General features: G+C 40.3%; 1 protein-coding gene across 11 annotated transcripts in view; it reads right to left on the bottom strand.

The window, feature by feature from the left end:
* The window catches only part of TDRD3 (tudor domain containing 3), a 181,674-nt gene that overhangs the window by 62,474 nt on the left and 102,328 nt on the right, over positions 1 to 16,872 (bottom strand). For all 11 annotated transcript variants that reach the window (XM_008950652.5, XM_003825323.6, XM_063595787.1 and 8 more), the window contains 2 exons: positions 4,409 to 4,565; positions 3,576 to 3,701 (listed from right to left, as the gene is read on the bottom strand). In XM_008950652.5, coding sequence (XP_008948900.4) covers positions 3,576 to 3,701; positions 4,409 to 4,565 — 283 coding nt within the window. The remainder of the gene's footprint in view (positions 1 to 3,575; positions 3,702 to 4,408; positions 4,566 to 16,872) is intronic.

Here is a 16,872-nt window from a genome sequence, read left to right as displayed (position 1 = left end):
CCTTTAAAACTGAATGCCTTTAACAGCAACCAGGTCACATCTTGAATGCTTTGCTGCTTAGAAATTTCTTCTACCAGATACCCTAAATCATCTCTCTCAAGTTTAAAGTTCCACAAATCACTAGGGCAGAGGCAAAATGCTGCCAGTCTCTTTGCTAAAACATAACACCTTTGCTCCAGTTCCCAACAAATTCCTCATCTCCATCTGAGACCACCTCAGGCTGGATTTCATTGTCCATATCATTATCAGCATTTTGTTCAAAGCCATTCAACAAGCCTCTAGGGAGTTCCAAACTTTCCCACATTTTCTTGTCTTCTTCTAAGCCCTCCAAACCATTCCAACCTCTGCCTGTTACCCAGTTCCCAAGTCACTTCCACATTTTCGGGTTATCTTTTCTGCAGCGCCCTACTCTGCTGGTACCAATTTACTATATTAGTTCATTTTCTTGCTGCTGATAAAGACATACCTGAGACTGGGTAATTTATACAGGAAAAAGAGTTTATGGGACTTACAGTTCCACATGACTAGGGAAGCCTCACAATCATGGCAGAAGGCAAGGAGGAGCAAGTCACATCTTATGTGGATGGCAGCAGGCCAAGAGAGAGCTTGTTCAGGGAAATTCCACTTTATAAAGCCATCAGATCTCATGAGACTTACACTATCACAAGAACATCTCGGGAAAGACTTGCCCTCATGATTCAATTACCTCTCACCGAGTGCCTCCCACAACATGTGGGAATTCAAGATGAGATTTGGGTGGGGACACAGCCAAACCATATCAACTTCTATAGTGTCTCCTTAATCATGAAGTTATGGGAAAATATAGCATAAAAGTCTGGAAAATTTGCAGACTGACAATGTGATAGAAAAGAAAATCCCATTTTCTGAGAAATCCAAGTCAGCTGCAAAAATATGCGTAAGTAACAAGGAGCTGAATGTTAATCCCCAAGACAATGGGGAAAATGTCTTCAGGGCATGTCAGAGGTCTTCATGGAACCCCTCCCATCACAAGCCAGGAGGCCTAGGAGGAAAAAATGGTTTCATGGGCTGGGCCCAGGGTCCCCATGCTATGTGCAGCCTAGGGACTTAGTGCCCTGCATCCCAGGCACTCTAGCCATTGCTGAAAGGGACCAATGTAGAGCTGGGGCCGTGACTGCAGATGGTGCATGCCTCAAGCCTTGGCAGCTTCCACATGATGTTGAGCCTATGAGTGCACAGAAGTTAAGAATTGGGGATTGGGAACCTCCACCCAGATTTCAGAGGATATATGAAAACACCTGAATGCCAAGGCAGAAGTTTGCTGCAGGGGCGGGCCCTTCAAAGAGAACCTCTGCTAGGGCAGTGCAGAAGGGAAATGTGGAGTCAGAGTCCCCACACAGAGTTCACCACTGGGCACTGCTCAGTGGAGCTGTAAGAAGAGGGCCACCATCCTCCAGACCCTAGAATGGTAGATCCACCAACAGCTTGCACCATTTACCTGGAAAAGCCACAGACACTCCTCGCCAGCCCGTTAAAGCAGCTGGGAGGGAGGCTGTATCCTGCAAAGTCACAGAGGCAGAGCTGCCCAAGACCATGGGAGCTCTCCTCTTTCATCCGTATAACCTAGATGTGAGACATGGAGTCAAAGGAGATCATTTTGGAGCTTTTAAGATTTGACTAACATGCTGGATTTCGGACTTCCATGGGGCCTGTAGCCCCTTTGTTTTGGCCAATTTCTCCCATTTGGAATGGCTATATTTACCTAATGCCTGTACCCCCATTGTATCTAGGAAGTAACTAACTTGCTTTTGATTTTTCAGGCTCTTAGGCAGAAGAGATTTGCCTTGTCTCAGATGAGACTTTGGACTGTGGACTTCTAAGTTAATGCTGAAATGAGTTAAGACTTTGGGGGATTGTTGCAAAGGCATGATTGGTTTTGAAATGTGAGGACACGATATTTGGGAGGGGCCAGGGGTGGAATGATATGGTTTGGCTGTGTCCCCACCCAAATCTCATCTTGAATGCCCACATGTTGTGGGAGGGACCCAGTGGGAGGTAATTAAATCATGGGGGCAGGTCTTTCCTGTGCTGTTCTTGTGACAGTGAATAAGTCTCACAAGATCTGATGGTTTTATAAGGGTTTCTCTCCACAAGCTCTCCCTTTGCCTCCTGCCACCTACGTAATAAGTGACTTGTTCCTCCTTGCCTTCCACCATGATTGTGAGGCTTCCCCAGCCATGTGGAACTGTAAATCCAATACACTCTTTTTCCTGTACAAGTTACCTAGTCTCAGGTATATCTTTATCAGCAGCATGAAAACAAACTAATACAGGAGTCAAAAGCAAATGTAAGGGGACAGGAAGATGAAAGGAAATCAAAGGATCTCTCAGTGGGACAGTATGAAAAGAGGTTGGGACAAAAGTACTCATTAAGTCAGAGTCAGGAAAAAGAAAGATCTGAAGCAGGAGCAGAGACTCTCCTGCTGGCTTTGCAGAAGCAAACAATATGTAAATTGCCTATGGGGTGGCCCATGTGGCAATAATCTGAAGGCAGCTTTTAGGAGATAAAGCAGTCTCCAGGCAACACCAAGCAAAAAACGGGACTTCATTTCCACAAGGAAATGAATTCTGCTAGAACGGGTGAGCCTGTAAGAGGAACTCAAGTCTCTGATAACATCACCGCTCCAACCAAAATCTTAACATCAGCATCTGAGACTTTAAACAGAGGCCCCAATGAAGCTGTGCCTAGACTCCTGACACAAAGAAACTATAAGGTAATAAAGTTGCACTGTTTTAAGCCACTGACTTTGTGGTAATTTGTTACACAGAAATAGAAAACTAATACATCATGCTTATAAATCTTGCCCACATCAAACATTTGTTTTCTCAAATGCTACACTGCCTTTTCTATATAATCTAGCAAACATGCTTCAATTTTTATGAAATCTGAACATTTCATATTTGTTATAAAAGCATTTTATCTCTGAGCTTATTTTGCTAGATTCAAAATATATCTGAATGAGAAACTGAATTTAAAAGTATATTTCCTTAACTTTTTGGATTGTATTTTGAAAACTTACCATTTTAGAAAATATTTACTATATTATGTGCTTAGAAAAAGGCTGCATATTTACCATACTTACTTCTCTTTAAAATATGGTAATCACTAAAGTATATAAAAAATATACTACATTGTGAAGGCATTTTCACTCATTGTGTGAACATTTTCAAACTATGTAATATGGGGAGAAAGAAGAGATACATCAATTTCACAAGCAAAATAAGTTATATAAGATTATATAATAAATTTCCAACACAACAACCTGTTTACACAGTTATATCTGTCATCTAGATACGAGCAAATTTGGGAAAACTGGTTTGGTGAGATTACTAATCCCAGTTAGGGGGCAAAATAAGCTGCCATTATGTTTTCAGATTAAGTAAATTTATAAACAAACACTCAGGATATACGTTCATATTATAGTTGTTTTACACTACAATTCCAAATAAAGTTTGGTCTTTTAAAAAGAAATACGCTAAAAAAAAAAAAGAAAGAAAAGAAAGAAAAAAAAAGGAATCAACTTTAAATTAGCTTACCTTCCACATTCAAAGTTCCCATTTTAGATTCCAAGAAATCAAATAATGTGCTTGGTGCTGATGGCCTTGCATTTCCCAGGTCCTCTTCATCTTCAGATCTTATTCGCCCCCTGCCTTTTCCTCTACCTTTAGATGCAAAAGCAAGAAATATGTACTGTATATGCAAAAACAAAAAGAGAATATATACTAATATATAACCAACAATAATTTTAAATAAGGATTTTAATTTCTTTTCATATTTTTTGTATAGTCTACATCTTTTAAGTAATTTTTTTAGGTTTTTAAGTAATTATATTAAGTAGCACATTTAATCCTCTAAATAAATGATCTATTCGGAAGTCCGAATTTGTTCATATAAACTAACTTTTAAGGAAAAATTATAATTTATTCTTTAACCACAGATATTTTTAAAAGAATATAGGACTGGGACCACATAAGAAACTTGACCATGCAATGATTAAAGAATAACACCAAGTAAATGTAATATTTTTGTTAATTTTTAAAAGCTTAGTCATTTACTCAGGTGGCAGAGTTCTAGAAATAATAGGACCAGTCACATATTTTCTCTATTACTCATAACAACCTTGTTAAATAAGGTATTGTTAGACCCATTTTGTTTTTGTTTTGTTGTTGTTGTTAGATCCATTTTGTACAAAGATGAAGACAATGAGACTGAGACTACAAATGTCTCTATGGTTCCCAAACTGGTGTTCCTTCCACTTACCATAATGTTAAATAAAATTACAGCCCTCACAGAAATAACAGCCTCTGTCAATAACATATATTCCTCTGAAAAGCAAATACTATCTGGCACACTGCTTAATAAATTATACCTTTCAAAGGAGGACCCACAACAGGTTTCTGTTTATTGCTTGTAAGAAGTACGTTCAATGCTGCTTCTAAGTTGTTGCCATTATCCATAAGAGCTTGCCTCGATGCTTCCTTACTGAAGCCCATTTCCGTTATGTGCTTCAGAGCTTTCTCATCAACCTGGAAGGAATAAAGAGAAAAGCTGGCTGATAGCCCACAGATAAGGCAAGGCATAAACTTTTAACTATTTACTGTCTTTTAACTAAAAATTACATCCCATACTTATGTAAAAATGTCATTCTAATACAACATTCTCTTGCTGATTTTTTACAAGAGGCAAGGAAGAATCTGTATGATATGTGGGGTTGTGCCTTGAGTATTCTCTGACCTCACAAGTAACACTGCAAAAGCAACGCACAAAAAATAAATTTTATGTATGTTAGAGTATGGCCTTTGAAAATAATATAGACAGTGAGGAGAAAACTACTTAATGAAAATTTTTCATGGTAAAAAATGGAAATTTTTTGATACTTCTCCATACTAGAAGGGAAATGTAATTCATACAGCACCTCTCCAAAAATGTAAACTATTGAAGCTAACAAAATGATACCCCCAGTAGCTTTTTTTTTAAACTAGTACTTGAGTATTCTAGCTATATTCATTAGCAATACTATCTATGATGCTTTGACAGCTATACCCCAATAAGAAAATCTACTTTACAAATGCCAGAATCCAAATCTCTTTTAAAAATCTAGACCTGAATAGAATTCAAGAACCACTTAAGGAGTATAAACATATCCTACGAAGAAATTTCTTGAACCAAAGCCAGCTGAGAAAAACAAAACTTTAACTTTTATACATCTAATAGTTAACATGTTCATACATTGTTTTCCTGATTTCTTTAGTTCTTTGTCAATGGTTTCTCTCAGACCTTTGAGCATATATAAGACAGTCCATTTAAAGTCTTTCTCTAGTTAAGTCCAATGTATGGGCTATTTGAGGTGTGGTTTCTATGGATTTCTCTTTTTCTTGTGAATGGGCTAAATTTTCCTGCTTCTTTGTAGGCTTTGTAATTTTTTGTTGGGAAGTGGACATTTTGAATCCTGTAATTAGGTAACTGAAAGTCAGATTGTGCCTCCTCCCCAAGGATCACTACTGTTAACTTGATGAAGGTTACAGTGATCAGTTTGCTTAGTGACTTTTCTAAACTTTTTTCACAAGAAATATATTGCCCATGCCTATGTCCTGAATGGTATTGCCTAGGTTTTCTTCTAGGATTTTTATGGTTTTAGGTCTTACATTTAAGTCTTTAATCCATCTTGAGTTAATTTTTGTATAAGGTGTAAGGAAGGGATTCAGTTTCAGTTTTCTGCATATGGCTAGCCAGTTTTCCCAGCAAAATTTATTAAATAGGAAATCCTTTCCCCATTGCTTGTTTTTGTCAGGTTTGTCAAAGATCATATGGTTGCAGATGTGCGGTGTTATTTATGAGGCGTCTGTTCTGTTCCATTGGTCTATATATTTGTTTTGGTACCATGCTGTTTGGGTTACTGTAGCCTTTTAGTATAGTTTGAAGTCACATAGCATGATGCCTCCAGCTTTGTTCTTTTTGCTTAGGATTGTCTTTGCTACATGGGCTCCTTTTTGGTCCCATCTGAAATTTAAAGTAGTTTTTTCTAATTCTGTGAAGAAAACCAATGGTAGCTTGATGGGGATAGCACTGAATCTATACATTACTTTGGGCAGTATGGCCATTTTCATGATATTGATTCTTCCTATCCGTGAGCATGGAATATTTTTCCATTTGTTTGTATCCTCTCTTATTTCCTTGAGCAATGGTTTCTAGTTCTCCTTGAAGAGGTCCTTCACATCCCTTGTAAGTTGGATTCCTAGGTATTCTCTTTGTAGCAATTGTGAATGGCAGTTCACTCATGATTTGGCTCTCTTGTTTGTATATGACCGGTGTATAGGAATGCTTGTGATTTTTGCACATTGGCTTTGTATCCTGAGAGTTTGCTAAAGTTGCTTATCAGCTTAAGGAGATTTTGAACTGAGACAATGAGGTTTTCTAAATATACAATCATGTCATCTGCAAACACAGACAATTTGACTTCCTCTCTTCCTATGTGAATACTCTTTATTTCTTTCTGGTGCCTGAATGCCCTGGCCAGAACATCCAATACTATGTTGAATAGGAGTGGTGAGAGAGGGCATCCTTGTCTTGTGCCAGTCTTTCCCTCTACAAATTGCTTTAAATGTGTCCCAGAGATTCTGGTATTTTTTGTCTTTGTTCTCATTGGTTTCAAAGAACTTATTTACTTTTGCCTTAATTTTTTTATTTACCCAGTAGTCATTCAGGAGCAGGTTGTTCAGTTTCCACCTATTTGTGCCATTCTGAGTGAGTTTCTTAATCCTGAGTTTTAATTTCATTGCACTGTGGTCTGACAGACTGTTATTATTTTCGTTCTTTTGCATTTGCTGAGGAGTGTTTTACTTCCAATTATGTGGTCAATTTTAAAGTATGACGTAGTGCTGAGAAGAATGTATATGCTCTTGATTAGAGGTGGAGAGTTCTGTAGATGTCTATTAGGTCTGCTTGGTCCAGAGCTGAGTTCAAGTCCTGAATATCCTTGTTAATTTTCTGTCTCGATGACCTCATATTGACAGTGGGGTGTTAACGTCTCCCACTATTATTGTGTGGGAGTCTAAGATCTCTTTGTAGGTCTCTAAGAACTTGCTTTATGAATCTGGGTGCTCCTGTATTGGGTGCATATATATTTGGGATAGTTAGCTCTTCTTGCATTGATCCTTTTACCATTATGTAATGCCCTTGTCTCTTGTGATCTTTGTTGGTTTAAAGCCTGTTTCATCAGACACTAGGATTGCAACCCCTGCATTTTTTTTGCTTGCCATTTGCTTGGTAAATATTCCTCCATCCCCATATTTTGAGCCTATGTGTGTCTTTGCACGTGAGATGGGTCTCCTGAATACAGCACACTGATGGGTCTTGACTCTTTATCCAATTTGCCAGTCTGTGCCTTTTAATTGGGGCATTTAGCCCATTTACATTTAAGGTTAATATTGTTATGTGTGAATGTGATCATGTCATTATGATGCTAGCTGGTTATTTTGCCCTTTAGCTGATGCAGTTTCTTCATAGTGTCGATGTTCTTTTTTTTGTTTGTTTGTTTCATTCTGTCACCCAGGCTGGAGTGCCGTAGTGCAATCTCAGCTCACTGCAAACTCCGCCTCCCAGGTTCCAGTGATTATCCTGCTTCAGCCTCTCAAGTAGCTGGGATTATAGGCATGCACCACAACACCCGGCTAGTTTTTGTATTTTTAGTAGAGATGGGCTTTCACCATGTTAGCCAGGCTGGTCTCAAACTCCTCAAACTCAATCCTGACCTTGTGATCCGCCCACCCTGGCCTCCAAAAGTGCTGGGATTACAGGCATGAGCCACTGCACTCGGCCAGTGTCAATGTTCTTTACAATTTGGTATGTTTTTGCAGTGGTTAGTACCGGTTGCTCCTTTCCATATACAGTGCTTCCTTCAGGAACTCTTGTAAGGCAGGCCTGGTGGTGATAAAATCTCTCAGCATTTTCTTGTCTGTAAAGGATTTTATTTCTCCTTTGCTTTTGAAGCTTAGTTTGGCTGGTATGAAAATCTAGATATGAAATTCTTAAAGAAAACTCTTCTTTAAGAATGTTGAATAGTGGCCCCCACTCTTCTGGCTTGTAGGGTTTCTGCAGAGAGATGTGCCATTAGTCTGATGGGTTTCCCTTTGAGGGTAACCTGACCTTTCTCTCTGGCTTCCCTTAATATTTTTTCCTTCATTTCAACCTTGGTGAATCTGATGATTATGTGTCTTGGGGTTGCTCTTCTCGAGGAGTATTTTTGTGGTGTTCTCTGTATTTTCTGAATTTGAATGTTGGCCTGTCTTGCTAGGTTGGGGAAGTTCTTCCAGACAATATCCTGAAGTGTGTTTTCCAACTTGGTTCCATTCTTCCTGTCACTTTCAGGTACACCAATCAAATGTAGGTTTGGTCTTTTCACATAGTCCCATATTTCTTGGAGGCTTTCATTGTTCCTTTTCATTCTTTTTTCTCTAATCTTGTCTTTCCACTTTATTTCATTAAGTTGATCTTCAGTCTCTGATATCCTTTCTTCCACTTTATCAATTCGGCTATTGATACTTGTGTATGCTTCACGAAGTTCTTGTGCTATGTTTTTCAATTCCATCAGGTCATTTATGTTCTTCTCTAAACTAGTTATTCCAGTTAGCAATTCCTCTAACCTTTTTTCAAGGTTCTTAGCTTCCTTGCATTGGGTTAGAACATGCTCCTTTAGTTAAGAAGCACTGTGCTGAGAGATCCGCTGCTTGCTTCAGAGCCGGCAGGCAGGAATGTTTATGTCTGCTGAAGCTGTGCCCACAGCCGCCCCTTCCCCCAGTTGCTCTGTCCCAGGGACATGGGAGTTTTATCTATAATCCCCTGACTGAGGCATCTGCCTTTCTTCGACAAATGCCCTCCCCAGAGAGGAAGAATCCAGAGACGCAGTCTGGCTACAGCAGATTTGCCAAGCTGCGGTGGACTCTGCCCAGTGAGAACTTCCTGGTGGCTTTGTTTACACTGTGAGGGGAAAACTGCCTACTAAGGCTTAGTAATGGCAGACACCCCTCTCCCCAACCAAGCTCAAGCATCCCAGGTCAACTTCAGACTGTGGTGCTGGCAGCGAGAATTTCAAGCCAGTGGATCTTAGCTTGTTGGGCTCTGTGGGGGTGGGATCCGCTGAGCTAGACTACTTGGCGCCCTGGCTTCAGCCCCCTTTCCAGCAGAGTGAACAGTTCTGTCTCACTGGCATTCCAGGCATCACTGGGGTATGAAAAAATTACTCCTGCAGCTAGGTTAGTGTCTGCCCAAAAGGCCATCAGTTTTGTGCTGGAAACCCAGGGTCCTGGTGGCATGAGCACCCAAGGGAATCTCCTGGTCTGCAGGTTGTGAAGACTGTGAGAAAAGCATAGTATCTGGGCTGAAGTGCACTATTCCTCATGGCACAATATCTCATGGCTTATCTTGGCTATGGGAGAGAGTTCCCCAACCCCTTGTGCTTCCCAGGTGAGGCAACACCCCACTCTGCTTCTGCTCGCCCTCCATGGGCTGCGCACACTGTCTAACCAGTTCCAATGAGATGAGCCAGGTACCTCAGTTGAAAATGCAGAAATCACCTGCCTTCTGCCTTAGTCTCGCTAGGAGCTGCAGGCCGGAGCTGTTCCTATTCAGCCATCTTGCCAGCCACCACCGAATCAAATATTTTTTTAAGGAAAGATAAAAGCTGTAATGCTTTTTAGTTCATGTGACTTTAATATTTAAGAAACAAAATGTCTTAAGGATGGTAAAATGCAAGTGTCATCAAAATGCAAATATGTGGTCTAAATCATACAAGTCAGATACTAGGTTTGATAAATGTTTTAAGGTTGTAAACTGCCTGCTTTACAGACAGGCAAGTCCTGGGACACATGGAGTTAGATGCTGGAAAGTCAGACCCTATCTGCACTTCTGTCTGGGTCCTAGGCTCCATACCTGGTACGCAATTAAAACTGCTAACTAACCAGGTTTTTCACCAAAAGTAAAAGTTGCTAAGAGTTTACATTGCGACATGTATTTGAGATCACTAAACAGTTTTACAAGCAAGGTGTATAAAAACAGTAACTTTTTTTAGTAAAAGATTATCAGAAAGCATGAAAATGTAAATTTTGCCCAGGGATGAGTGATTATCTCAGATTTGATAAGATAAACCTAGAGGTAATTAAGCAAGTTATAAAAAGATTTTTAAAATTCTAAAATTTTTAAAATTAATCTTGCAAAAACACACAAACATTAACTAAATTCAAAAAAGTATTATATGATCTTTTCATAAATTGAGCATTGAAATAAAAGCACAGCAAGGTTTTCTTCTGATGCCAATCTGCCCTTTAGCAAAAAGCATTATAAAAGGTTTGTAAAGATTTCATTTATGGTCAAACTGGTTAAGATTAGATGGAATCGTCTATAAGGTTTCATTTAAACCAATTAGGGTTAACATTAATAAACTAATGCAAGGGTACAATTTGGCTTTCAACAGGATTTTCATGTAATAGTAAAGGCTAATGAAAGGCTTTTGCCTTTTGAGTTATCATTTTGGCAAAATAAATAATTTGTAGCAATATGGAATTCTATTTCATAACATCAAGTGTTTTAAGTCCTCCAACATTTAGCAGCCTTCCCAAAATCAAACTTCAAGTTTCAAAATTTTCTTTCCCGATACCTTGCTTTCTGGATGGTTCAGAGGGCCCCTGAAACATCCAGAGAAGAGATAAACAGGATTGTTTGGCATGTTTAGTCACATTAGATTTCCGAAATGATGTGCAATCTTCTTTAAGTTATATTTTGGTGAATAATACTAATATATGTTCCAATATTGTATGGAATTTCTAAAAGTCGAATGTCTAATTATATCCTATTAATCATAATTAAGGTTGTCAAGTTATTGTAAACCACAGATAACTAAACTTTATCAGTCATGTTTTTAACTGTAACTACCCTGGAAATGTCATTTGCAGACAATTCTTGTCTTGCTTTGTTCCTTCTCAAAACATGGGTTACAATCAAGCTATACAACTTTAACAGGTGCTCTCAAATGCAGGATTCTAATAGCTTTGAAGATTGTAACACTGGAATAGAGAAAAAGGTACAGGACTCATGAAGAACTGAAATGTTCACAAGTATCAAGCAAAACAGAAGTTAACTAAATGGACTAAACTCAGAAAGCTAAAGGAACCTTTTTTATTTTTCTTAGAATATTGATGATCCTTGTTTGTCTTTCAGAGTCAAGGAAACTTATTTTGAACTATTTACAGCCTTTAATAATTGAATAAGGTATTCTCCTGTGAACAAAGTTTGGAGCATGTTTGTTTCTCTCTGCCTGGTTCCTCTAGAATTTCAAAACTATCTCTGAGTACTCTTAATTTATCACAATATAGTAGTTTGCATCAGTTCAATAAGAATCCATTTTCCTTTTGCAACAGGACACAATTAGAAAAACTGGTTATTTTATCAAGGCTTTGACTGGAAGGATATGCTTCCCTTTAAGGAATCAATCTCAACTTGCAGAGACAATAAAATTCCCATGGAGAGAACTGGCCTCATACCTATATATATAATCCTGTACAGGGTTCCTGACCTGTGGTCAGTAAAGAATGTCACTTTCTAACAGGACCAGGAGCTCCCGGTTTATCCTGGGGCCTTTAGAGGAGAAGATCACCCAACTCACAGGTATTTGAAGATACAAACCCATGGCTGAGCTCAGCTTTAAAAGATCTTATCTGAGGTTCCTTGTGGAACAGAGTTCCATCAAAGACAATCCAAAAGGCCTATATAGAAATAATCATTCTTGCTGCACTTTATGCAAATAATCAGGCCAAGTATAAGACTAAAGTTTATTCTACAAAAAACACAGTCCTATCATAATTTGTTTTTACCAAACATAAGGACTAGAGAGAGAAAAATTATGATCCAAAGCTTATACATTTGTCATTAAATTCCAGTCTCATTAATTGTTTTTTAGTTTATTTTGCTGACATTTTGGACTAACCCTGCTTATTCCTGTGAATCAAGTGGTGATCTCTTGCAGCTTGGAAGAAACAAAAAGGCATGGGTAATGTAAAAATCTGGATCAATATCCTAGTTCTGGACAATTATCCTGCAAATTCTGTCAAGTAATGAAAGTGAGTAGGGTGCCCATAACCCAGAGGTTCATTTGGGAAGATAAAACTAAGGATCTTCATAGAACCACAAAAGGAAATTCTGTATCTTAGCAAGTAAAATTTTAGATGGAAATTATGTACTACACAACACTTGCGGGAATTGCTATACTCACTCTACTATTTGCAGTAGGGTTATACACGTTACCACCTTCTAACTGGAGTATCAGACAGAGAGTTTCCATTGCTATAGTATTTTGTGTAATTATTATCCTGATAGCAGGAATAATAGTTACCAACAAAAAAGAAGCATAAAAATTTTACTATCACTGAGTCTGCTAGAACTTTATTGGGTTTGGTAACATGTCACACCCTGGCTATGCAAATAAGGTTATAAAGGAAAGAGATTTTATATAAGAAAGGATCTTGTATAGTAAGCACTTGTCCTAAAGAGAATAGTTGGTTGTTTAAAAGAGGGATGTTCAGGACAAGTCAGAAGGTTTAAGCATTTTGTGGATGGTTTGGGGAAGTCATAAAATGATTTTATGGATGGTAAACACTTGTCCTAAAAAGAATCTTTGGTTGTTTAAAAAGAAGGATGTTTAGGACAAGTAGAAAAGTTTAAGCATGTCTTAGATGGTCTGTGGAAGTCATGGAGGGATTAATAATTGCAGAAAAGATTTAGCCAAGGTTAACACTGAAGTTACTCTAGCCATCCAAATCCAATGCCACTTATCCCAAAAGGAATGTTCCATTTATATTAGTGTTTCAGCAACATCTGGTGGAGGCAAACCAGTATTACAACCCATCGGAATGGCTGACAGCAATCAAACTCCAAATGGTGCTGTAGACAGAACAATGCATGGACACATCTTTCTTCTGAGGACCTTTAGATTGATCCTAGGAGGAGCCCTAGCTGTTGTTCCCCACACAATGCCTCTCTTCAGCAGGAAGTAGCCAAAAGAGTCATCGTCCAACACCCCCTAACAGCAGTTAGAGTTACCACTCCAGCAGGGGGAATGATACAGGAGTTAAGAAGAAATTACTTAGGCAGATAGTGAGTGTCTATTCCAGTGAGAACAAACCTCTGCCCTTTCCATGATGGAAAATGTGCAATATAATCAACCTGCCAACAGGTAGCTGGCTGATCACCCCAAGGAATAGTCAGTGGCCATAGCCAGGTCAGCCTTGGTGAGTGGAGTTCCATGTTGCTGAGCCCAAGCGTAACCTCCCTCCCTCCCACCATGGCCACTTTGTTCATGGGCACATTGGAATATAATAGGTGTGGCTGGAACAGAGGTTGAGGTGGTGTCCACAGAATGGGTCATCCTATCCACTTGATTACTAAAATCCTCCTCTGCTGAGGTCACCCATTGATTAGCACTCACATGGGATACAAACATCTTCACAGTTTTTGACCACTCAGAGTGGTCCATCAACATACCTCTTCCCCAAATTTCTTTTGTCACCAATTTTCCAATCATGCTTCTTCCAAGTCCCTGATAATCCAGCCAAACCATTGGCTACAGCCCATAAATCAGTATATAATCGCACATTTCGCCATTTCTCCTTAAATGCAAAGTGCACAACTAGGTGCACTGCTTGAAGTTCTGCCCACTGGGAAGATTACCCTTCACTGCTATCCTTCAGAAATGTCTTAGAAAGGGGCTGTAGGCTGCGGCTGTCCACTTCTGGGTGGTGCCTGCATATTGTGCAGAACCCTCTGTGAACCAGGCCCCAGTCTTCTCTTCCTCTGTCAACTGCTCATAGGGACTCCCCATGAGGCCACTGGTGCAGGCTTGGGGAGACAAGGCAGGGTGGCAGGATTGGAGACCATGGACATTTGAACCACTTCCTCATGTAACTTACTTGTGCCTTCAGGACCTGCTCAAGCCCAATCACATATACCACTTCCATTTGATGATGGAATGCTGCTGTGCATGAGCCATTTTATGGTGAGATAGGTCAGAAAGCACCCAGTTCATGATAGGCAGTTCAGGTTGCATGGTGACTTGATGACCCATAGTCAAATGTTCAGTTTCCACCAAAACCCAGTAACAGGCCAAGAGCCGTCTCTCAAAAAAAGAGCAGTTATCCACAGAAGATGGCAGGGCCTTGCTCCAAAATCCTAGCGGCTTCTGCTGTGATTCACCTATGGCGGCCTGCGAAAGGCTCCAACTAGCATCTGTGCCACTGACACCTCAAGCACCATTGGATCTGCTGGGTCATATGGCCCAAGTGGCAGAGCAGCTTGCACAGCAGCCTGGACCTGTTGCAGAGCCTTCTCCTGTTCTAGACCCCACTCAAAACTGGCAGCCTTTTGGGTCACTTGATAAATCCGCCAGAGTAACACATCCAAATGAGTATAGTGTTGCCTCCAAAATCCAAATAGGCCCACTAGGCATTGTGCCTCTTTCTTGGTTATAGGAGGGGCCAAATGCAGCAACTTATCCTTCACCTTAGAACGAATATCTCAACACGCCCCACACCACTGGACCCCTAGAAATTTTACTGAGGCAGAACATCCCTGAATTTTAGTCAGATTTATTTCCCATCCTCTGGCATGCAAATATCTCACCAATAAGCCCACTGTGTTTGCTACTTCGTGCTTACTGGATCCAATCAGCATATGTCATCACTGTAAGAGACCAGTGTGATATCTTGCAGAAGTGAAAAGTGATCAAGTTCTCTCTGAATACAATTATGACACAAAGCCACCGAGTTGATATACCCCTGAGGAAGGACAGTAAAGGTATATTTCTGGCCTTGCCAGCTGAAGGCAAATTGCTTCGGGTGGACCTTATGGACCAGAATGGAGAAAAAGGCATTTGCCAAGTCAATGACTACATACCAGGTACCAGGAGATGTGTTAATTTGCTCAAGCAATGAAACCACATCTGGTACAGCAGCTGCAATTGGAGTCACCACTTGATAATCCACTGTAATTCTCCAAGATCCATTTGTCTTCTACACAGGCCAAATGGGAGAGTTGAATGGGGATGTGGTGGGAATCATCACCCCTGTGTCTTTCAGGTCCTTGATGGTGGCACTAATCTCTGCAATCCCTCCAGGGATGCAATATTGTTTTTGATTTACTATTTTTCTAGGTAGAGGCAGCTCTAATGGCTTCCATTTGGCCTTTTCCACCATAATCACCCTCACTCTACCAGTCAGGGAGCCAGTGTGAGGGTTCTGTCAGCTGCTAAGTATGTCTATTCCAATTATGCATTCTGGCACTGGGGAAATGACCACAGGATGAGTCCGCGTACCCACTGGACCCACTGTAATTTGGACCTGAGCTAAAACTCCTTTAATTTCCTGACCTCCATAAGCCCCTACTTTAACTGGAGGACCACAGTGACATTTTGGGTCCGCTGGAATCAACATCAGCTGAGCCAGTTTCCAGTAGTCCCCAAAACGTTTGATCATTTCTCTTTCCCCAATGCACAGTTACCCTGGTAAAAGGCTGGAGGTCTCCTTGGGGAAGGATAGAAGAAAGATTCACTGCATAAACTGTCGGTGGGGTCTTTCCTCAAGGGGACCCAGCCTCCCCTTCATTCAAGGGATTCTGGGACTGTAAACTGGCTGAAAATTGATTGAGGGGCCACAAATCTCTACTTTCATAATTCAAATTAGTCTTTTGTCCATTAGACCTAGAAGCTTTCTGCTTGTCTAAATTATGTAGGAATGCAGTAGGCTTCCTATCAATTTCACATCTAGGAACACCATGATTAATTAGCCAATGCCAGAGCTCTACACAAGTCAGAATATTCTGATTGCCGTTTTGCTTCTACCGTCCATTACAGTAGCTACGCTTAACCTTGCCTTTGATGGTTGAGTGCCACCACTTGGCCCCTGCCACCTTGGGATCCAATTATTCCCATTGCAGTTAAATTTTGTAGTTGAGTGACTGCAGTTCACACTGTTAGCTCTGACATACAGAGAAGAGCAATTACAGGGCATCTTCAAAGATGCCTGTGCTGCCCTCACAAATCTATTTTGCAAGGCGTTGCTCAAGGGTATATCTTCTAGACCCTCCCAGCTGGAATGAGTAGGTCTAAAGAGACTAATCCACTCCACCATCCCAATCTCCCTAAGCCATTGTATCCCTTCCTCTACATTAAGCCAAGGGAGATCAGGCATTTCCAGCTTGCTCACAGTGGGCCATCTTTTAATCCACATTTCAGCTAACCAAGCAAATAAACTATTAGCCTTTTTTTTTAACCCCCCGAGCTGCAATATTAAATGCAGATTCAGGCCTACTTAGCAGGCCTGAATCAATAAATTCAGCCTGATCCAACTCAATGTTGCTTCCACCATTATCCCACACCCTTAATATACATTCCCATGTCTGCTCTTCAGATTTCTGTTTATATAAATTAGAAAACTCAAGCCATTACTGGGGATGGGGAAGCTGTTTCTTCTAGCAAAAAAAATTCATCAGAGTTTACAAACTCAGTGTCCCCAGCTTCATCAGGGTCCACCCACACATCCCCATTCCAAGCTACAAGGTCCTACTCTTTTCCAACCAATGCCCTCACTTTAAAAGTAGACACCTGGCAAGACTGTGCATGCACCTTTCATTTCATGTCAGCCACTCACATGATAAGAGCTTGTGTCTGTTTTTCCACAATTTCAGCTTTTTCTCCACAGGAGATAATGAAAGACAGGACTAGCTGGATTTCCTAGGCCGACTAAGAATTCCTAAGCCTAGCTGGGGAAGGTGACTGCACCCACCTTTAAACAC

The sequence above is a fragment of the Pan paniscus genome, chromosome 14 (assembly GCF_029289425.2).
Source record: "Pan paniscus chromosome 14, NHGRI_mPanPan1-v2.0_pri, whole genome shotgun sequence".
Lineage (NCBI taxonomy): Eukaryota > Metazoa > Chordata > Mammalia > Primates > Hominidae > Pan > Pan paniscus.
Note: the sequence above shows the minus strand (reverse complement) of the source record. Positions and strands in the feature narration are given on the sequence as shown.